General features: G+C 33.1%; 3 protein-coding genes and 1 pseudogene across 3 annotated transcripts; 2 read left to right on the top strand and 2 right to left on the bottom strand.

Moving 5' to 3' along the window:
- The first annotated feature begins 570 nt into the window (after positions 1-570).
- LOC140046129 (phosphatidylinositide phosphatase SAC2-like) lies at positions 571-13,440 on the top strand. The gene is made up of 18 exons (XM_072090664.1): positions 571-743; positions 1,069-1,149; positions 3,329-3,468; positions 4,549-4,665; positions 5,029-5,101; positions 5,623-5,774; positions 7,067-7,223; positions 7,486-7,665; positions 8,307-8,499; positions 8,751-8,828; positions 9,197-9,317; positions 9,567-9,813; positions 10,020-10,233; positions 10,515-10,586; positions 11,021-11,094; positions 11,498-11,626; positions 12,080-12,167; positions 12,414-13,440. The coding sequence occupies exons 1-18, from the start codon at positions 647-649 to the stop codon at positions 13,252-13,254; spliced, it is 3,054 nt and encodes a 1,017-aa protein (XP_071946765.1). The 5' UTR covers positions 571-646; the 3' UTR covers positions 13,255-13,440.
- LOC140048166 (5S ribosomal RNA) lies at positions 1,645-1,762 on the top strand (annotated as a pseudogene).
- Positions 13,441-17,556: 4,116 nt separating the features above from the next.
- Positions 17,557-20,604, bottom strand: LOC140046130 (protein C10-like). The gene is made up of 3 exons (XM_072090665.1): positions 20,456-20,604; positions 18,989-19,165; positions 17,557-18,249 (listed from the first exon to the last, which is right to left on the bottom strand). Exons 1-3 carry the CDS (start codon positions 20,508-20,510, stop codon positions 18,125-18,127), a joined length of 357 nt encoding a protein of 118 aa, XP_071946766.1. The 5' UTR covers positions 20,511-20,604; the 3' UTR covers positions 17,557-18,124.
- A 281-nt stretch (positions 20,605-20,885) lies between these two features.
- Positions 20,886-22,805, bottom strand: LOC140047503 (uncharacterized). Its single transcript, XM_072092545.1, has 3 exons — positions 22,139-22,805; positions 21,852-21,994; positions 20,886-21,574 (listed from the first exon to the last, which is right to left on the bottom strand). The coding sequence occupies exons 1-3, from the start codon at positions 22,422-22,424 to the stop codon at positions 20,918-20,920; spliced, it is 1,086 nt and encodes a 361-aa protein (XP_071948646.1). The 5' UTR covers positions 22,425-22,805; the 3' UTR covers positions 20,886-20,917.
- Positions 22,806-22,885: the final 80 nt, after the last annotated feature.

Below are 22,885 nucleotides of genomic sequence, written 5' to 3' on the forward strand. Positions count from 1 at the left end.
AGTTAAATACTGGGTATAAAGTCCTAGTAGGAACCTTTTAGAACAAAAGAGTTGCCATATTGTACAATATGGTCACTTTATGGTCCCTGTCAATACATATCAATAGTTCTTGTTGTTTGACACGCCAACCGTAATTAATGTAATTGATCAATCAATACTCTAATAGCTGGGGTAAGTTAAATTTCACTAATCCGACCTCAACATGCATACTACCAAATGCGCGAATTTGCCTTGTTACACACAATACAGTATTAAAACTGCTACTATTCACTATTGACCAATGAGATCACTGGATTTTTTTTCTTAACAAAGGTCTGCCGATTATTATTATAAATGTAACATCTGCTAAAAACAAATGCAAAAAGTGAGTATTTCTACTTTTGCTTAATGCATATGGCGTCTAGGCCGATTTACTATAAATATTAATCTGTTGGAATAAATGAATTAATTATAAATAAGCTCACAGAATGATTCGTACTGACAAGTCTATTTCGTATACTTGGGAGCAACGCACTTTTTTTATTGATCAACAAACCGCAGAGTAACGTATTTTCAGTGATGGTGGGGTGTGTGTTGTCATAATTTGTCATGATTATTAAATCTTTCTCTAAGCTATTTATACTTTGCTTCCATTATCCTAGGTATAATGGAACTTCTTCAAGCAAGAGATCACTATATTATCCATGATAAAGATAACAGTCTCTGGTGTAATCGAAAAGACGGCAGCCTAGTGCCGAACACAGGTAGGCGATAGCTAGCCCCATTATAACGATCATGGTGATAGGTTCGTGTGGCAGAAGAACGCCTCCTCTAGGCTTACTGCTCGTAACTGAATAGATGGCTGGGTGTGGGCCTAGGCTTAGACTGTATTTATTATAAAGCATATTTACCTTTACAAACAGTGGACACTGATAAGGTAACTCAACAAAGGGAAATATATATCCATACAAGTATAAAGTAAACTAATTTAAATAATAATAAAGGATACAATAAATGTTCTCTTTTTGAATATTAAATTATTTCAATATTTGCTTTATTTTTTTATGAGAGTATCCATCCCATTCACAGGTTCAGCTGTTGCTAATGCCTGGAACCCGGTATGCATTGGAAAGGTTGAAGGAGTAATTGGCAAAATTAGAGTATCACCTGGTAAGTATAGTTAGTAATAAGTTCATATAGGCCTAGCTAGCTAGGCCCTAGTCTAAATAAACAAATTACAGTGTAGCGTAGTCAAACTGAGTTTAAAAGATAAAATCTCAAAATTTGTATCGGGAAATCTTCGTCATATTCTCTGTAGGGTAGGTCTACTCTCAGCTGACCGACCACTACTACTACTAATTTACCTTGGCAACATCAATTACAATTTTTGTAAAAACAACCCACAATCCTGTGAAGGGCATAATTTTGAAAAATACCTTGCACAAACATCTATTTGCGTCTTAAACACTATAATTTTGCAGAATCTATAATTTATAAATAACTTTTTTAATTTGTGTGTTTTTTTTAACTATACCTGTCTATATTGAGTATGGAGTTAATAAGTGATTAGTTTCACAAACAAATAATGCGCTATTTGCACTATTGTGTATGATGTTAAATTATTGGTCAATTAACATACAGAAATTTTGCTTCATGTATAAAAGCTAAAGTGGCTTTACCACGTTGAAACACCGGTTCTCATCAGATCACCGAAGTTAAGCAACGTTGGGCCTGGTTAGAACTTGGATGGGAGACCATCTGGGAATAGCGGGTGCTGTATACGGAGCTGGGGTCCCGTTAGGCATTTGAAATCAGCACTGCTGACTCTTATGGCAGCCCCTGCATCTAGTATCTGCCCTTGACCTCTCAAGGTGGGCACTGGACAAGAGAAGCCCTTGATCAATGTCAGGACCAATCAAGGTGCTTTAAAACAGTCCTGGCTTTGTTTGTATCAAACCTGTTAGTGGCGGTAATTATCGCTGTTGGTTTCGATTGAATAAAATAAAATAAAATAAGTGCACCTATGAATAGTACATTAGGTAATGAGGAAATAATACTACCTTCCTGTCAGTAGTCACACCATTGTCATTACTCTTGTAGGATTTTATTAAAACATCTTTTTTTTTCTTCCTTTAAGCTCCGTCTGAACTATCAAACTAGTTTGACAAATAAAGTGTAATGTGCCCAAATATGGGAGTGATATGCTTAAATATGGTAGTGGTTTGACATCATCATGTCCATATGGGCACATTTTTTTGTCACAAAAAGTTTGATAAGTGTAAATAGAGCTTTACATTTTATACAACCTACAAAAACCACTAAGGTTAAGGTCAGGCTGCATTGCTGACTATTTTATGCATTTCTTAATGGATAGCTTTTAATTTAATAATTGTCTCGATTTTGTATAATATGTATTGCAAGCAACATTTAAAAACATGATGTACAAACAATCTGAACAAAATACATACAGTGCCTGTAATATTCTTTTTCAGCCTCAAGTATTTCTAGTCTGAGATCTCTGTCTTATCAATTTGTTATAGAATATCTTTTATCTCTCTAAACTCACTTGAATTCTAATAAATACATATCTCAACAACAACAACTAAAAATAGCTGGCTCACTGAAATTAACAGATTTGAATTATTGATGGTATGCTTTACCTAACATGACATACTGTAGGATGTTATGTGAAGGAAGAAGATTTGAGTTGTTTTGATTAATGACTCGCATTCGTAGAAGGTCATACTAAATGGATAAACATCCAAATATCTTCCTAATTATCGTCATTTAAAACATTTCTGAATTAACTATTGCAAGCTGATACAAGCCCGTAGCCAGGATTTTTATAAAGCTCTGTCTACACTATCAAACTAGTTTGCGCTCCAATATGGTAGTGATATGCCCAACTATGGTAGTGATATGACATCATCATGCCCATATATGGGCACATCACACTTTTTTGTCACAAAAAGTTTGATAGTATAGAAAGTGTTTTTCCCCACAAAAGATGTGCAAATATTGTCATGTAACTTAGAGTATAAAGCCTATTTACTCTTAGCTGCTGTCTCTTTCCAATGTAGTTTATAGACAGAGCATGAAAAAAGGGGATTGTCCGGCCCAAATTTGTTTTCTTCTAATCACCAGGCTAGTTGATTATGAGTTTTACTATGGGCCTATAATTTATAGGTCCATGGTTTTAATTAACTTTATTCACAATCTCAGATCAAATTAAAAGTATACATAAATAAATTTATTTTGAATATTAAATACAAATGTACATACACAATTATTTTACAGGCGAACTCATTGCCTATTCTTAATTGCGTAACATGAACTTTGATTCCTTTAGATTGTGACTGGAAACTGCTGGTGATTCGGGACAGACATTTTGTTGGACATTTAGCTGGTGGTCATGATGTTTACTGTATTACTGACATTTGTATTATTCCCTTGTCTTTGACTGAAACAACTGAGAATTTACAACTGCAGGTAAAATTTTGCCTTTTATTTTTTTTTGTACTATAATTTAATTACATGGTGACATGGCCTAGGTTATTGGTACAATATAAATATTTTAATAAATTATGTAGCTCTTATTCTCAATTTTAAATCCAAAATTTTAATCAGAATCAAAAGTGTATAGTATAAACGTACATCTTGAGTACAGCAGCAGTGAAGGCAACTGATACTAAAAGTACAGTTGCAGTAAATGATATATTTTAAGTTTTAGTATTAAAGTTGTAACAGATATTGTCATTTCTGTTACTGAAACTGGGCAAGTAGAAACATTTTTAGGTTAGCCCAACAGTGTCAGGCTTTGTGAGTTGAGCGAATAAAGCATTTTAAATCAAATTTCTACATTCAACTACCTGTATATATATATATATCTAGGATTACTGCAGTGGCTGTTAAAGAAAATCTCTCTGCACTGAGACTTAATCATGCATAATACCTTCATTGTACCCTCTATGTCCTTGACTGGAAAGTAAGAAAAATAATAAATAAAAAATAAAATACACATGCCTAATGTTTGTGACGTTGGTGTACTAATTGTTGTGAGGTGGTTATTTATCTACACATTGGTTTGTTAATTTATTATATTATGATTTGGTTACATTATTCGATTTAATGCCCTGAATAAACACCTGCATTAAACATAATTTGAAATATAGCACATCCCCCTACACCTCCCCCACCTCACTTGCATAAATTCCCCCTGGCCATTTATTTCCTCAACACCCCAACACATACATATATGCATACAATATTGTGTTACCAACACATTTCTATTTGTAGTAGAATTTATTGATTGACATGATCTACAATTTACCAAGCCTTTTGATACAATTTTAACTGTATTTTAACTGTATTTTAACTGTATTTTATCACTTTTTAATATTGATTGTGTTGTATTTTTTCATGTCTACAGTTTCTCATTCCATTCATTAATGATAATTTATTATTTATATTTACTATCAATATTATGATATTTATTATTTGAATATTTATTTCGGATCTTTTTTTTTCTATTTTTTGTTTTTACATTTGATTTGCATGTTTATTTTACAGCTATGCGAGAAGCATCATTTTGGTATAAAAAAGGCAAAGAAAATCTCTGGACCTGTTAATGAGAAAGTGTTTGATAAAATTGGAAATTCATTGAAAAAAGCTACTATTATTAAACAGGTACATTGTTAAGTATTTCAGATTTTATTTGATATTTTTAAAGTTGCCACCCATTTTAACATCATAACATGTACAATTTTGAAGGTGGATAAGTATTCACTTTCCCACTATTTCACAATATTACCTGGTCTAATAAATATTACATGATGGTAATGTAAATATTTCTTTTACCAGATTTTACTGGCCTAAAGCACCTTTAAGTCACTACTCAAAACTCACATTTTCTGATATTTTTGGCAGCGCCATGAGCAATGACTGTTGTAATGGCGCTACAGAAATCAAACGATTGATTGATAAAGTGAATCTATCAATCATTTAATACTAATAAAAAATTTGTTTAATTATGTAAATTTAAACTTGCAGAAAGAGGTGAAAGAAAAAGAAAAACATGAAAAGCGTATTCTTGAAGAACTGTACAAAATGTTTGCTGGATCAGGTATTAAATGATGAATAAATGATCTAAATTGCTTTATATCAGTTTATAATTTAGTATTATTTAATTTTTTATTTATTATTTATTTATACTGGGTAGCCTCTTCAGTCAACGATTGTTCTCTCAGAGGGCCCAGTCGTGATCAGTGGCTGTGAGTGACAGTATGATTCTAGCCATAGCACCAGATTTATCAGTATTCATCCTTTATACAGGGCGACCTCTTCAGTCAACGATTGTTCTCTCAGAGGGTCCAGTCGTGATCAGTGGCTGTGAGTGACAGCATGTTTCTAGCCATAGCACCAGATTTATCTGGAATCCATCCTTTTATGGGATGAACTCTTTGTTCCAGAAGCTTTTGTCGTATAATGGTTATGAAGCTTGTTTTGTCAGCGAGAGGTTGCAGGATCGAATCCTGATATAAGGCTCTTATATGACTTTTTTTAACCATTGTAACTATTTTATATGATATCCTAGTTAAACACTGTAATGAAATGACATGATATAGCAATGTATTTAAATTTCAGGTTGGTTTTACTACAGTCCGACCTATGACCTTACCAACTCGGTACAAAGAAATCGTAGAAAGGAAGTTGATACAACCGAAACACCATGGTCCCAACTTGATCAACGATTCTTTTGGAATATGCACATGTTACAAGATGTACTTAACTTTGAGGTAACTAATTGATGCTGGATACTGAAATAATATGGACTCGACTCGATTACGCAAACGATTTGGTAACAATTTGTAAAAAAATTTTTAAAATGGAATTACTATGTTTTGACCCCAGAATTTGATTGATAATCAAACATATAATTATAATCAAATAATCTTGATTAAATGCATTGAAAAATAGCCCTTCAATGCTTTTAATCAAGTCTGATTGATTTCAATATTATATTTAAAAATCAATATCTGTTGGTGAATACTATTTTGCCTTCAGCGTAAACACTGTATATAAAATGTTCATTTAAAAATGATTGTGCAAACTGGATGCATATTTAGTAATTAATCTGTAAAGAGTTTTAAGAAATTATTACTGAAATGCATTATGATCATTATCATAATAGTAATGAATGTACCGGTAAGTAATGTAGAAAATGAATAAGATATTTTAATCTAGAGATAGTGCTTCTGGACATCAATGCGTTATCATTAAATGTTCACTCGTAGTAATTATTAGGTACAAAGTTCAATTTGAAGAACACTTTAGAATAACGTAAATATTATGAAGGGCTAGTGTTGCCCGAAAGCTCTGCTAACTTTTCTGGCTGTTTACTTTATCGTTTTGATTTAGCTTTTCGCTTTTTATTTTTTTATCTCCATTGAGATCCAGCCACTGATACCCACAGCATTGTCATTTTTTTCAGTAATTTGCCTTTGGATTTATTCATTCTGATTATATACATTTACTACTAGAACCTTTACTAGAATTTCCTAGATCCTTTTAAAATGTACAGTACACATTCGGAAAATAAATTTAAGTGGTGTATAGTTTCAGTTTCATCAACATCTTGCAAGAAAGAATTAATTGTCTTACATACTCATTACTGTTATACAAAACTGACTTTGTTGGAGTATTTATGTGATTTTAACATTTTTAATGCCTCATATTGTTTATGTGATTTTTAAATTAGATTTACTGAATAATTCTTTCATATTCTAATTGCATTTTGTATAATAACCACCTCAGAGTGCAGTGGACTAGTTGTTAGGCATACAATAACTTTCTTCTCCTCTAAAGTTCCCTTTGTGTCGAGTTGCCACAAAACCTTGTATTTCTCTGTTCACAACAGAGGCTATTGTTTATTGTTCCAAGAAGACCTCATTTTTCTGCATCATTAGTACAGTTTTCTTTAATCTAATTTGTGTGATTATTTATGATTATATATTTATTGCTATTTGATTGATATTTACTTGTACTATTATATTAATATTACTAAAACTTACCCTTATAATTCTTTTAGGACCAAAATCTAGCATCTAATTGGATTCTTCCCATAATACAAGGCTACGTACAAATTGAACAGTTTCCAGTCATAATGGACACAACGCCACCCAAATCTGAGGATGAAGAAACATTTACTGTTGCTGTTGTATCCAGGCGCAATAGACACCGTGCAGGTACTGTGCTTGTTCTCATGTATGCGTATTCAAACCGTGTACTGTGCTACTTTTGATGTACTGTGTGCCCAAACATCAAACTGTGTCAATTTTGGAGATTGTAGTTTTAACCAAAATACATATGAGGAGGAAGAGGAGGATTTAGTTGATGGTGACATAATCAAATGTGTCTTGCATCAACTGGAGGTGATCTTGCGGTTTAAATAGCTTTGTTGCAAGTGACAACTGATAGTGAATAACCTTATTTTTTTTATTTTTTCAGGTACGCGGTATAGAAGACGAGGTGTAGACACAAACGGGGCATGTGCAAATTATGTGGAAACTGAACAGATAGTGCATGTGGCAGAACATTGTATGTCGTTCATCCAGGTTCGGGGTTCGATTCCAATTTACTGGAGCCAGCCGGGTATTAAGTACAGGCCTCCACCAAGAATTGATAAAAGTAAATAAGATGATTATTACACTTGTGATATTGTTTTTTTTATTGTTATGATGAAGATGATCATCAATGTAACATTTTGTTCACCATTTTGTGTGGCCTATGTACTACCAAATACGCTACATCAATGTTTAAAGCTCTCTCTACATTATCAAACTTCATGTGACAAAAAAAGGTGATGTGCCCATATATGCACATGATGATGTCATATCACTACTATATTTGGCCATATCACTACCATATTTGGCCATATCACTACTATATGTGGTCATATCACTACTATATTTGGCCATATCACTACTATATTTGACCATATCACTACCATATTTGGGTGCATCTAGTTTGATAGTGTAGACAAAGCTTTATGGTGATTGAAACATTCCTGTTTCAATTTATGACGGGATCTAAGTATGCCGTGTTAAATAATTATCTGCATGCTGAGGCATTGGGAAATGCTTTCTTGCTTGATTCCTCAACTAATCTAGGTTCAAGCAACTAATTACACAATATGTGTAATTTCAAGGTCTCCTCAAACCAAGAGCTCACTATCTTTCTGATTAAACTAATAAACAACAAATTCAAACTTTATTTATTACTTGATATATAATAAATTTAGTTTTTATTTCTGTAACTACTTACTCAAGATGAAAGTGAAACACAACATGCTTTTAGTAAACATTTTAAGGAGCAGCTTGAGATATACAAGGAAGTTGTAGTCGTGAATCTTATAGATCAGTCTGGGAGAGAAGATATTGTAGGCTTACCATTCCTGAAACAAGCTATTTTACTTAATAATCCTGACCTCACTTATGTGACCTTTGACTTCCATGAACATTGGTGAGTAGTAGTATTTTAGTAATACTCTTTTCACATCTGTACAAAGTAACAAGTTGTAACCAGGTTTGCTAGTGGGAATAAAGACAACTTTGAATGAAAACGTGTAATAAATCGGGTTACAAAAATATGTGAAAAGTAAATAAATGTAATATAAGTGTACTTACTCTTTATAAAATAATGTTAAATTTATTCACTGTTGTTGATAAATAATACTATACTGAAATATAGTGCACTTGGATTTGTGTTTTCAGCCAAGGCTTGAAGTTTGAAAGAGTTGCAATCTTGACAGAGAATAGCAAAGACCTATTGGACAATATGAAGTTTACTTGGTAAGATTTAATCTGTTACTTGTTATTACCAACTTCATGTTTTAAGACAATCTCAACGTTAGTACACAATGTATTTTATGAGTCAAAGACACTCTCCAGATGGAATAGTATTGTAAAGATGAGAGCACATAATTTTTTTTTTTTTTAGTATTTAAGTTGATACATTTTTTTATATATATATTTTCTATGAACCAGAGATTCAGAAATTGAATTGAAAAAAATTAATGAATTTATTCATTATTATTATTATAAATTAATAACCAGTGTTTATGTACGTAACTGATTTATGATTGGGATCAATGTAGTTGCATTAATTACCAAAAGACAGTACAGTGTTTTTTAGGGTAACGTTTTGCTTTTTCTGTAAGGGTTGACAAGAAAGGAATGATACTTGAACAGAACAGTGTGTTGCGTATCAACTGTATGGATTGCTTAGACAGGACTAACGTTGTTGAATCTGCATTCGCACGAATACTTCTACATAGACAGGTATACAAAGCATTTTGCAAAAAAAACAACATTTTGTGGCGTGGTCCATGTAAAAACATGACACTATACATTATCAATACCAAGGGCAGACAAGGCAATCGTCTTTGTTTCTAATTGTTATCGCCTTCTCCCCGGCACAGCTTGTATAATTTATATCAATAATTATATTTAAAACATCTTTTCCACTTCTATATTTAACCTCTCGCTACGACCCTTAACTAAATCTTTTTGATGTCATTCTTTCTAAAGCTGACAAAACTTGGACTATTATTACCAGATGAAAATCTTCCAGACATTTTAGGCAGCACATTCCGACAGTTATGGGCAAATAATGGTGATACAATTAGCAGGCAGTATGCCGGCACAGTCGCCCTAAAGGGTGATTTCACCAGAACTGGAGAGAGAAAGTTTACAGGACTTATGAAAGATGGTTATCACTCGGCCAGTAGATACATACAGAAGACGTTTAAAGACGCTTATCGACAAATGACAATTGGTAATCATAAATTGCTTGTTTTGTGCCCCAATAATAATAAATAATAATATAAAAATACAAAACATTAGTTGTTTTATATTCAATTAATCCGCTACTTTAATCAATGTATGTATCAACTAGTAACAATGGAGCATGAACTGATTCAGCCATTTTGTGTAATCATAATCAAATGAGAATTAATTTATCCAAAAAAAATTGTTTTTCAGACATCATGTTAGGTAATCCTGTAACGGGTGATCTGTTGCTGCTTAGCGAATCAACTGACAGTGGTGAAGCTGAGAGTGAGAACTCATGGCAATTGGACAAAGAAGAGAACATACAATACCTGATAGATGACTGTAAGAGAATGCTGATACCAAGAACAGAGATCAAAGACGTGTTAGGAGGATGGGCTTTGATGGATTGTGATGACGAACCAAGGTAAAGATAGCGAACGAGGATTGCTCTGAGATTATACTCTACTTATATTTATGTAAACACTTTCCAAGAATAAAGCTCTGTCCACACTATCAAACTTTATGTTACAAAAAAAAATGTGATGTGCCCATATATGGACATGATGTCATATCATTACCATATTTAAGCATCACTACCATATTTGGGCACATCACATCACACTTTTTTTGTCAACCTAGTGTAGACAGAGCTTAATACTATGCTATGTTTAAATCTTAATTCAATGTTTTTTTTTTCGTTTTTAGTGAATCAGAAGAATTAGATGAAGGGGAGGATGTGATTCTGTTACTTACTACCAAGACATATTACTTTGCCAAGTAAGTACATTAAGTATATAAGATGTGTGCTCAGTAATTATGACTACACTGATCATATCGAACAATGTGATATAGGATTTAATTATTTAGTAGGCAGATAGTAAAAGATGTGTGCTCAGTTATTATGACTACACTGATCATATCCAGCTATGTGATATAGGATATTAATAATAATGGTTGATGATGTAGATTTTAAAAGATGCGTGCTCAGTTATCAAATTATGCCTACACTGATCATTAAATATTTACTAGGCAGATTATGATAGTAAAAGATGCGTGCTGAGTTATCAAAAGATGCATGCATCAAATTATGACTACACTGATCCGACATTGTGATATAAAATATTAATTAATAAAAATGATGCACATTCAGAAAATCTTCTTTTCTACATTTTTAGTCATCATGTATCATAATAAAATCTCTGTTGTTTTAGGTACAATGATGATGGAGAAAGAATCACAGAGTATGAAAGAATACCAATTCAGGAAATGCAGGCCATAGAAATAGGTAAAAGCCACAGATAGAGTACACTCCAAAGCAATCAAAGTTGACCCTCTAGTAGTTTATAGTATCTCTATGGTATAGGCACATTTACATCATACTATTTTGTATTCTTGACTGAATTGCATATTCTTGGCTGCCACTTGGTCATAACCATGTAAGCTGAACATTGGCCAAGAATCAGCAGTGGCAGATTCAGGAACGACCATGGCAAATGGCCTACACATTGTGAAATGGAGGGTTTAACTTAACCTTAACCTAAAGATTATTTATACAAGCTAGACAAGATAACCTTTCATTATATGAAGTATATTTGAAAACATATTTACTCCCACTGAAGCCTTCAATACATAAACTAAATTATTACTTGACAAAATAATTGTTATTTTTATTTATTGTTATTTTCTAGGATCTGCTATAACCTTTTTTAGTGATTCTAAAGAAAAGTGTTTACGGATCTGGTATTCAGTAAATGGTGAAGAAGGATTCTTTCGTACTTTGAGAGCACTTCCGAAATTCCAAATGCAAACTAACGAAGGTAAGACCCAGTGCTGCAAAGAGACTTACAAAATTTATATTATTCATCGTGAACTGGTAAATTCAAGTTATGCCCTCAATGGACTTACATCATCCACAGCAGTGCCTATGACAGGGGCTGAGATGGACCAGTACTGTACATAGGTGGATCCCTCCTACTCTTCTAAAAGATGCACAGGGTTCTTGTAAAGTGCACACTAAGCCAGATGTGTATTTGTTCTACCACCAGAACACTTGAACCTGTGCCGATTGTATGGCTCTGGTTTTCAGCGCCCCTGCCTTAACTGCTTCGCTACTCGACTCGTCATGACTTTTTGGCATCAATATTGATATGTGTGAGCCTAGTTATTGTATCTTATAAATCCACATTTTAATTAAGTCTTCCAAACTTGGCTGATTTTGACAAAGAACCATATAATATCTAAACCCATAAAAACTGATTTTGTTTGAACAGATACATTGCAAGATGTAATTGCCAGGTTTGCTGAGGCCAGAGCAGCAAATAGTCTTGGACTGAAGGTGATGGAAGGCAAAATGCTTGGGTAAGTCAGTTTTATGTTATGTACATATGTCTTTTGTAAACATTTTTTTGTGTGTGTATTAATCACAAGAAATTTTATTTAAAATTGTATGGAATGTTTGTTGAGTGCAAAATAATTGTAATGGACAGTTTGATTTTTATCATATAATGGCCTACTACAGTACTGCACCTGTATAACTGGAAAAATAGATTAAATATGTTTTAGTTCAGGTATTTACAGTATAGAAGCTTTTATTAATCTTGTTAGAAAACCGAGTAAATCGTCACCACGCATGCTGCGAATGACATCGCAGAAGAGATTTACCATGTGGCTACAAGATAAAGTTCTTCCAGATCAGATGAAGAATTCCGACAAAAAAAGAACTCAAAATCAAGGCAACAACTCAATGAGTAAAGCGTTCAAAAATGTTGGCGATCGCTTCCTAAAATTTAATCCTTTGCAGAAGATGAAGTTGAAAAAGATGGCGGATGAAAAGGATGATGAGCAGTCAGAGAAGGAGGGATCCAGTCAAGATATTCCTAATATATTTGTGAGTTCTGAACAGGAGCACAATAGCGCCGTTGACGGAGAGTTAATTATACCATCATGCGGTATTCTAGCAACGGACCGCGACAGAAACACTAAAAGTCTGTCAAGTCGAGCAGTATTATTTACTAAAGGCAAAGACTTCCAGGTTGCAATTTGTACAAATAATTTAGAACCAGAAGATGCAATTGATGGAGGTGGTGCCACAATTGATGGAGATGGTGCGACGGAGAAACCTGAAGATGTAAAACAATCGAGTTCTAAATTCTCATTAGGAATGGATATGTTTAAATTGCCAGTTAAATCTCACAGTGAAAACTCCTTGGTTAGCTTCTTCAGAAAAAATATGACAGACACTGCAACCGAGAGCCCGCTGGAAGGACTTGAAGAGGAAGATGCTAAGAAGGAGTCTCCGCTAGGAAGACTGGCGAATCCTCTTAAGAATATCACGGGGAACTTTAACCGTGGTGAGCTAAAACGCGAAGAGTTCGTTCGACGAAAAGAAGAGCTACTGAAAGATCTGCAATGTGAAAACTGCCAAACTAACTTTATACAACTTTGATGTCATTTTTCTTCCACTTAACCATTTCACTAAGTTTATATTTATGTACTCCCTTAGTGTAGATTAATATGGTTTTAAACTTAAAATTTAAAACATTGGTCATGTATACATTAATATTTATATAATTGTTTGTTTTGTCGTGTATGCATGTTTTTATCAATTATACTTCGTGTATGAACAAAATGTTGGACTAATTCAAAATTTTAATTTTAGAAATTATATTAAATGTTAAAAAATTTGATTATATATATATATATATATATATATTTGTAATAACTGAAAATTTCAAATATATTGCTTAAAATTTCATTCAATAAAATATATAGTAAATTATAAAAAAATATAAAATTAATTGTTGTTTTAAAAAGTTTTTTTAAGTTAGTTTAAAACTGCCAAAGATAAAGTAGTTTTACATTTTAGAATTATACATTTTGAATGAAGGTGTACACATTAATGCAATTTATATGATTTATGCAGTATTCTAGTATTTGTAATTATAACGCATTTAAGTGCATTCATGGTTATCTAGTCATAGTGTATCCTTGTAATGTAATTCAAGATAGAAGCTGCGAATTAATTGAATAAAGCGTGGTTCCCACTAGCAACGCAACCTACGCAACATAAGAAAATGCCTTTGCAATAATTGTGTTTCCCCATCTGCGGGAAATCAAACCTGCTTGGTTACACTTCAACATAATTTCCTGTGCACTTTGACCTGGTTCACCTCGCATACCTGACTACATGCTGTACTCTTTCTCCTATGTTCTTTCCCAGCGATGTTGCGTAAAATCAAACTGGTTTGATTTCCCGAAGTGATGTTTGCAACACTGTTAAGTCATCAGTTCCCACTTTTGATTACGCAATACAGCATTCTATGTTGGGTCCTAGTGTGAACCACACTTAAAAGTTTCCTTCAAAACAGTACATAGGTGTGTTTCTATTTGTTTGAATATTTCCAATCGTTGGAAGCCTGACATGTTCACTTGCCAATGTCAGTTGTTATGTGTTAAATGTTGTATATATATGATTTATTATAACAAATTATATTTATATGAGCATGTTGTGCTATAATTGTATGCATTTTGTGTAAACTAAATATTTTTGTATTTTGCAATTGTTTGTAAACATGTTGTTGTTGATACAGCATTTGTTGTCACTCTTGTTTTTTGGGCATGTTTGTAAAAGTGAATGACACTTCTGTTCGGTACTAGCTTCTCTGAAAAAAAAAACCACTACCAACTGGTCATTTTGGTCAACTGGTCATTTTGGTTGGTATCCCAATTTAAATTCTTTGCTGACATTCATTGGCCATTTCAATATAGAAAATCGTTTTTGTTAATGTTTTCATGTGTGTAAAGTATCCTATTACAATCAACCTTGAGTACAAAGCTATATATATATTTACCTTATACCTTAACTGTATATATGAAAGTACCGATTTTGCCAGTATTGTAATAATTCTTATCATCTTTAGTTTTTGAGGAAAATCATCAGTGAATTGTATAACAAGTGATCTCGTATAACCTAGCAAAACGCTGGAGTTTACACACACAGATAGGGAGTCAACCTGTGTTTTGTATATGGTATGCGCCCTGTGTGTCTAAGCAAAGAGCTTATACTGTAGCTCCATGGTCCTGGTGATGTGAAGAAGTAATATGTTTGTTGCCTTAGAGATAGAAACATGCATAAGATATAAAGTTATTGTGGTCCCTCTTCGTGTATATGATCTAGACTCTCACTACGTATAATTTAAAATAAAAACACCAGGTGCGGACAGACAGTCCACATTTTATTATGCATCTGAGTTTAAATGAGTGTTATATATTTTCTTTTCAGTTATTTTTGTTTATTTGTGGACATAGGCTTGCAGTTGTTTATAGATTAGTTTTTAGCTTATTACTTGCTATTTGTAGGTTTCTGTATTCAGTTTTATCTAAAGTATTCATATTGAGGTATTAAAAGGGTTTTTCAGTATATTTATATATAGACATATAATGTATAGTAAGTTCTACCTAGTGCAATGGAAATTACCATGTTTTTTAAATATAAATAAGTTTAAATATGTATAACTGACATTAAAGACATTAAATGTTTGCAGCTAATTAATTATATTAAATGATATATAATTAGCTTGATCTTCCGTATATAATTTAAATTATAGAAATCTATATGAATATTAATTATGAATTAATTATTATATTCTTCTTGTCTCATCATCATTAATTTTAATATTACTTTATGCTTAAGTATTTTATCCCACTTCGTTATTTAAGATAAATTAAAACACAAGACTCTGGTAAATACATTGTTAATTCATTATTCTGAGATAAATCCCATCCTACTTTACTCTGAGTTCATATATGGTATGAAACGCCAAACAAATATTATTGCTACAATATAAAATGTGATGTTTTTCATTACTTGTGAGACCACATTAGGTGAATGTTGATTCTTTCACTTGTATACAAGAGTATTCAATTGGTCAGATGTTTTGCTCTAATTCAAGATTCAAGATTCAAGAAATTTTATTTGTCCATAAAAATGGAAATTCACTTTGCTTGGTAGATTAAAACAACAATATTGCAACAATTTAAAAACGTGCAGTATTATAACAGATTAAAAATACAAGATAAAAAGTTAAAAATACTGTTAAAAATGTAAAACTATTAAAAATTGCATTAACGTCTTACATTAAAATTAAAAATATGAATGCTATTTACAACGAAGGATTTTCTAGTTCTACAAAGATTTGCTCTTGGAGGTCGTAGCCTAATGCCTGATCTATTTAAGTTATAACAGTAATGTAACGGATGAGTGGGGTCTTTCATAATATTGTTTACTTTTTTTAGAATACTCTTTTCATAGATAAATGAACAAGGCGTAAGATCAGCTTTAATAATACGTTGTGCAATTTTACGTGGTCTCTCAATATTTTTCTTATCATTTTCAGTAAAGTTACCATAAAAACATCCAATGCTAAAAGATAAAATACTTTGAATAATACTTTGATAAAATAGAATTAAAATAGTGTTATCAACTCTAATTTGCTTGAGTTTTCTGAGAAAGTAGAGCCTTTGAGATGCCTTCTTGGAAATCATGAGAGAGTTTGACTCCCATTTTAATTTGTTGTCAATTATAGTACCTAAGTATTTGTATTGGGTTACTCTTTCAACCTCGGTTCCTTTAATAGTTATTACATTATGTTCAACTGCAGTATTTTTAACTTTTTATCTTGTATTTTTAATCTGTTATAATACTGCACGTTTTTAAATTGTTGAATGATGAATGACGTAATGTGTACTTCATACATACTAAGTACTAAGTACATACTGGCGAATACTCTCAAGTAATTCTCGGGTGTTCAAAGTATTAAGGTCATTAAAGCTTTCTCTATACAAACTAAACATATACAATTACCTATTACTTTTGATACATACAATTGATTTTACCATCTAGATATATAATACTATTGTGTTGATTAAGTTGCTGTAGTTCTTAATTGGAAAAAATATTGGAAATTAATATTACAAACCTATAGTTACTCAATGTGGACAGACAGTAAGATGCTATTTAAAAGGAATTTAATTAATTTTTACTATTTAATTTACTGATTATGCAAACAATTCTGAATCAAGATATATTATAAAGAAAGCATGTTAATATGATTGGAGGACATTATTATTATTTTTGTATTAATATGATAAAGATGAAATAAATACCTTTGGTAATATTATAACTTGAATCTTCTTTTATTATCACTACATATTTCAATTATTATTAGAAATATAAAGTGCTATAGTAACCAGTTTTATCGAAAAATAAAAAGGTCAAAAATTTGCCATTTTTTGAAAAATCACTGTGCTATAGTACATGGAAATTTTCGAAAAATGGTCAATTTTCGACCCTTTTATTTTTTGACATAAATGGTTACTATACCATAAAAACCATGCGCAGAGTCGAATAATGGGTTCTGCGCATGTCAATTGTGCTATAGTAACCACTTTTGACATAAATGGTTACTATAGTATAGTAAACATGCGCAGATGCGAATAATGGGTTCTGCGCATGTCAATTGTGCTATAGTAACCAGTTTTATCGAAAAATAAAAAGGTCGAAAATTGGTCATTTTTTGAAAAATCCCTATGCTATAGTACATGGAAATTTTCGAAAAATGGCCGATTTTCAACCCTTTTATGTTTTGACATATAATTTAATTTAGTAACCAGTTATGTAAAAAAATAAAAAAAAAAAAAAAAAAAAAAAAAAAATAAAATAAAAAAATAAAAAAATCAATACTGTTTGTTTGGTTTTTGTTTATTTCACTTATTACACTATATACAAATAATTATGTACCAAAATGGTGTTTCTTTTCTACAAGTACAACCAAAGAGGTGGTGGTGAACAACTCTTGAATTTCGGCCAAAAAAGTTCCTGTTTAACAATACCGTAATATAAATAGTAGATCAATAAAATATCTACTTTATGTAAGGAGAAGCAACCTCATTGCCATGGATCCAGTCTACTAGTGCTACACATTGTAAGAGGCCTATACTCCTCAGTCAGTAAATCGCTCCCTTTGCCATGGATCCAGTCTACTAGTGACACATTGTAAGAGGCTTACTCCTTAGTCAGTAAATCGCTCCCTTTGCCATGGATCCAGTCTACTAGTGACATATTGTAAGAGGCCTACTCCTTAGTCAGTAAATCGCTCCCTTTGCCATGGATCCAGTCTACTAGTGACACATTGTAAGAGGCCTACTCCTCAGTCAGTAAATTGCTCCCTTAGCAGAATAACTACTATAACTATACTAAGTTATATTAAATATAAAAAAAAAGAAAAAGATAGACAATTAATATTTATAAATTATTATTAGCTAGGTAGTTGAGCTACTGGCAAAGCTGGTAAAAGGATTTCTTTTAAAGTTTGTGATAATCTTGCAATTTCTGGGTCTTCTTGTTCATACCGTCTGACTTCATGTGTAAATTTAATAGCACCTTTAAACATCAAAAGAAAACAACACAAAAACAAATAAATGACTTATTAATATAATTATCATAAAACAGTGAAAAGTAGTCCATCTAGGCTGTTCTTTTTTTAGGACTCTTGGGTAGGCTTTCTTACATTCTTTAATAATCACTACAATAGATTCAGATTAGATTTATTAAGTCATTCATACATAGTATGATAATTGTTTTCTTGGCAGAAAAACACAAGCAAAACAATACACACATAATATTTACATTCGTGATCATGGAACTAACAACAATAACTGAACAAGCAATATAAAATACAACAGACCTAATGAAACTTTTAAAAACTCATTGTTGTGTAAGCTTGATTCCCACTAGAACGTAATGCAAGGACGTAACGCAACGTTAAGCTTGGTTTCCACTAGAACGTAACGCAAGGACGTAAACGCAACGCAAGCGTTTTAACCAATGACAAACGAAGTTATAGACAGTTAGCAATCACAAGCGAATAAGGCATCGCTTTTGATTGGTCAATTCACTTGCGTTGCGTTACGTTCTTGTGTTGCGTCGCTTCTGGGAACCACGCTTAAGTCTAATAAAGTAATAGCGCTAGGTAAGAATAAAAATTCATGTCCCCTCCTTAGATCAATGTTTATGCCACACCCCTAAAGGAATACTTTTTCATGAAAAAAATATATGGCAATATTTGCAGTACCAATTAGTTTTTATATATTAATAACTTCTGTCAAGTTAATTTGATTACCTTCTCCATCCCCTGTGAAGCCATAGTTTTGTAATACATCCTGCTGTATTTGTGTTGCCACGGGAAACACCATTTGCATCATCTTCATCATGTCGTTACCAGCTGCCTCTCGCACCTCTCTCATCCGACTTTTATTGCTACGGCTTTCAAAAGCGTCCAAAATTGCTTTTAAAATAACTGGAAAAAAATATAGTAATTGTGAATTTGCCAGAACTATTTTTTTTTGTCTTATTTAGGCTATACATTGTTGCCTTGCATTCTTCTTGTTGACCTTGATTATGAAATTGATATATAAAAATTAAAAAAACACATTTCATTTGCTACAAGAAACAGATAAGAAAAAGAAAGAACGTCTATTTACAAACTTATATATTTATAAATGCATCTAGGCCTAGGTAGGATATAAATTATAGAATAGTTATAGGCCTAGGCTAGTAAATATATCGCTGTGGCTAAAGATACGGTACCGTATTCTAACTTCTGTTTACTAAAGGTACGGTAAAATTGCATTACGTCATGATCAGCCAATGGGGTGCTGGTACGTGTGTGACGTCATCGTATAAGGACTTTTGATTTTTTTTCGCCAGGCTGCATGGGTGTGTGTGCGCTGATGAGGGTTTTATTCCAAATGGCCTTTAGGCCTATATTTTTTATTAAACTTTGTTTACAATGGTGACCATAAACAACAAGCAAATGCGGACAATAAAGGGGGCCCTCAAATACTATGATTTTTAGACAGTAGCCCCAGGTCTGAGTCACAGAAATCAGCGCACACATGCAGCTGGCCCCAGCCTGGCATCGCTTTCCCTACACAAACAAACTCATATAATGAGGTTATAGTACGTAATAAGTAGGCCTAGGCCTCTTTTGAAACGGTTTTTTGTATTCTAGAATTAAAATCAACATGTTTTGGCTTTTCAATAATAATAATAACAGACGTAGGCTACATTTAGTTTTTGTCACACACGACGGCGATAATAGCGATAAATGAAGCATAAAGAAAATGCGGTTGATCACTGTTTTCGCGATATGAAAAAATCCAAAGTCCTTATACGATGACGTCACACACGTACCAGCACCCCATTGGCTGGTTATGACGTAATGCAATTTTACCGTACCTTTAGTAAACAGAAGTTAGAATACGGTACCGTATCTTTAGCCACGGCGTAAATATATGGGTCGAAACATCCCCCCTGGGTCCGGCCGAACCCTGCTACAGTTAGTATATCCACAGCAGAAGGCATATCTAGAAAGAATAACAATAAAAAAATTTTAAGAAGTACAACAACCACCAACCGCTCTCTCTTCCCTTTCACCTAGGCTAGTTAGCTAGTTAGTATAGTAGGCCTACTATAACTAGCTTCTCTCTACTATACTAGCCCAGGCATATACTAGGCGCGGCCTAGCCTAGTATAGAGTAGTAGTAGGCTAGTAGGCTAAAATAATAATTTACTTAGGCCGCATCACCTTTCGCTTCCTCGTTGCTGAGGCTGGGCTGTTGAATCTGATGAGATCTACTCATTTTGTAGATAAATAAACAATTCAGAGCTAACCAAAGAATGTTTTTATTTGTTTATTTGGCCTAGCCTAAACTAAGGTCCATGTATCATACCGGTACCAATTTGCGTCGCGACCGACTCTCGCGCTCCGGTAAAAGGACTAAAGAGGACAGCAGACACCAAAAATGTATGGTGCGCCAATTGGGTCTTATAAATGAGAGAATGATGCGTGCCGATAAGGCAATGCTAAACCATGGAGATAACCTCGATGGCTAAACTAAAGTTTACGAGTCACCTTAGTTAGCTATAATTTTGGTAAATGAAATGTTTAATATAAATTGTGACGATCTTTATAGAAACATTTGAAGAAAAAAATCCTAAAACAAGCCAAACTTTTATAACAATTTATTTACAAGAAAATATAAAACAGTCAATCATCTAAGTCCTTCATCTTTGCTTCAAAAATTTCCGTCTGTATTTTATGCTTAAGTGTTGCTTTAATTCTTTTATCTTTAATTGACTTAAGTTCAGTTTCAATATATTTTCCAAACACAAAATCTTCATCAGTTTGATCTTGAATGTCTGGTGCAAGTTTCTTGTTTGAAGTCAGTTCGTCATTCTCAAGTTTTCGTTTATTTAGTTCTTCATTATCAAGTTCTCGATTATTGAGTTCTCCATTATCAAGTTCTCGTTTATTACTCATTCTTGATGTTTGCTGACTTGGCCTGGTCTCTGGTGTTTCAGATCTCATCTCTGTTCTCAATGTCTCGGTTCGTACTGGTTGTGTTTCAACTTTGTTGTGTAATTCGTTTTGTTGCATTGTGATCCTTGGCCCTTCTATACTTCTTGGCTTTTCTATTCTAATCAGTGGTCTGATAGATGTTCTAAAGCTGTCTGTTCTTGGTGTATCAACAACTGTCATCATCTCAAGTGATGCTGTTTCAGTAACGTGTTCATTTTTAAATGCTTCAGTTGTTGTTTCAAGTCTTGGTTCATGATACAAATTCGGTTGGATTTCTGATTTTATCATTGTTTCAAAATTGTAAGGAATTTCTTCTGATACATCATCAGTTGCTGCATAGGAAACCTGCAAAATCAATAAGCCTACTGTATATCAATGGTCAATTAAGAGGGCGTAATTTATTTAATGTCACATGGGTGGGAAATCCCCTTTTATTGACATATTTTTTTATGCGCGCGTTAAAAGGCCAGCACTACGCGTGCGCATACAAAGCATATTATCTGATCATACTGACTGCGCGTGTCAAATAAATATGTCTATTGAGCACAAAAACCAAAACCATGGATGAACAAAACAAATACTGTACATTTAATATATTAAATTAATTTAAATATCCACTTACATCTGCCGCCGCCGACTGTGCTGGATTACTCATGTATGACGTAATCCAAGAAAATTGTTCCACAACCCATTGATGTCGTTCACTTCTCTTGCGAGACGCGCTGTCGTATGGCACTCCATTAAAATTAACACATTGGGCCGAATCTGTAAATAAAAGACTGTATTTATTGTTTATTCCAAATTCCAATGTCAATGGAATGGTGGTACAGTATTAATTATGGACAGTAGGCCTAGCTATCAAAATATGAACTTTATCCCGATTTGATTTAGATATATCAAATATATTACCTCTATTGTTAAGGTTGAATAATTCTCGAACACATTTAATTTCTGCTCGTAAGTTTTTCAGTTTTGTAGCTACAGTACTTGATGTAATGTCCTTATATCCCATATCTCGCATTCTGGATGCTATCTGTTCGTGTATGGCATGTTTAGCCCGAAACAGCTTATCCTCCAACTTCTTTGCTGTTTCAGGAACTTTCCACATGTCTATTAAATCACATTCTTCCCGCGGTGTCCAGCAATGTCGTTTTGTTCGATCAGGCTTTCTTTTCTCTCCGTAATTGTCGGCCATTTTCTTTATAAAGTAGATAATCTCGAACAAGAAAACGGCAAGGCAAATGAAAAAGCATAGACGAGCTTGCCAAAGCTAATCATGCTTTATAGCCTCTTCCGGAAATCCAGTCGATTTACTGTAACCTGATTGGTTAATGTATGACCTTAAACAGCACGCCGCTTGCCCTTTCTTATCAACATTATCCAGATGTACTTACTGCTGGCGCGAAGGTAATAATATATATTAATGCTACTTCCGTGTCTTTTGTCGATTCAATCTGATTAATGGTGTCATATTCGATGAGCCGAGCGTAGCAAAGCACTTATTAATATTAGAGGAGTAAGTGTGATTGTAAGCAGCCGACGTAATTTGTTATACTTATAGAGATTCACAAACCCGCATAATATTTTAAAAATAATAACTGAACCCACTGAACAATTTCTCTTGACTATTAAAAAAAGCGGCATAGCCCCCTCCAT

Source organism: Antedon mediterranea, chromosome 4 (genome assembly GCF_964355755.1).
Source record: "Antedon mediterranea chromosome 4, ecAntMedi1.1, whole genome shotgun sequence".
Classification (NCBI taxonomy): domain Eukaryota; kingdom Metazoa; phylum Echinodermata; class Crinoidea; order Comatulida; family Antedonidae; genus Antedon; species Antedon mediterranea.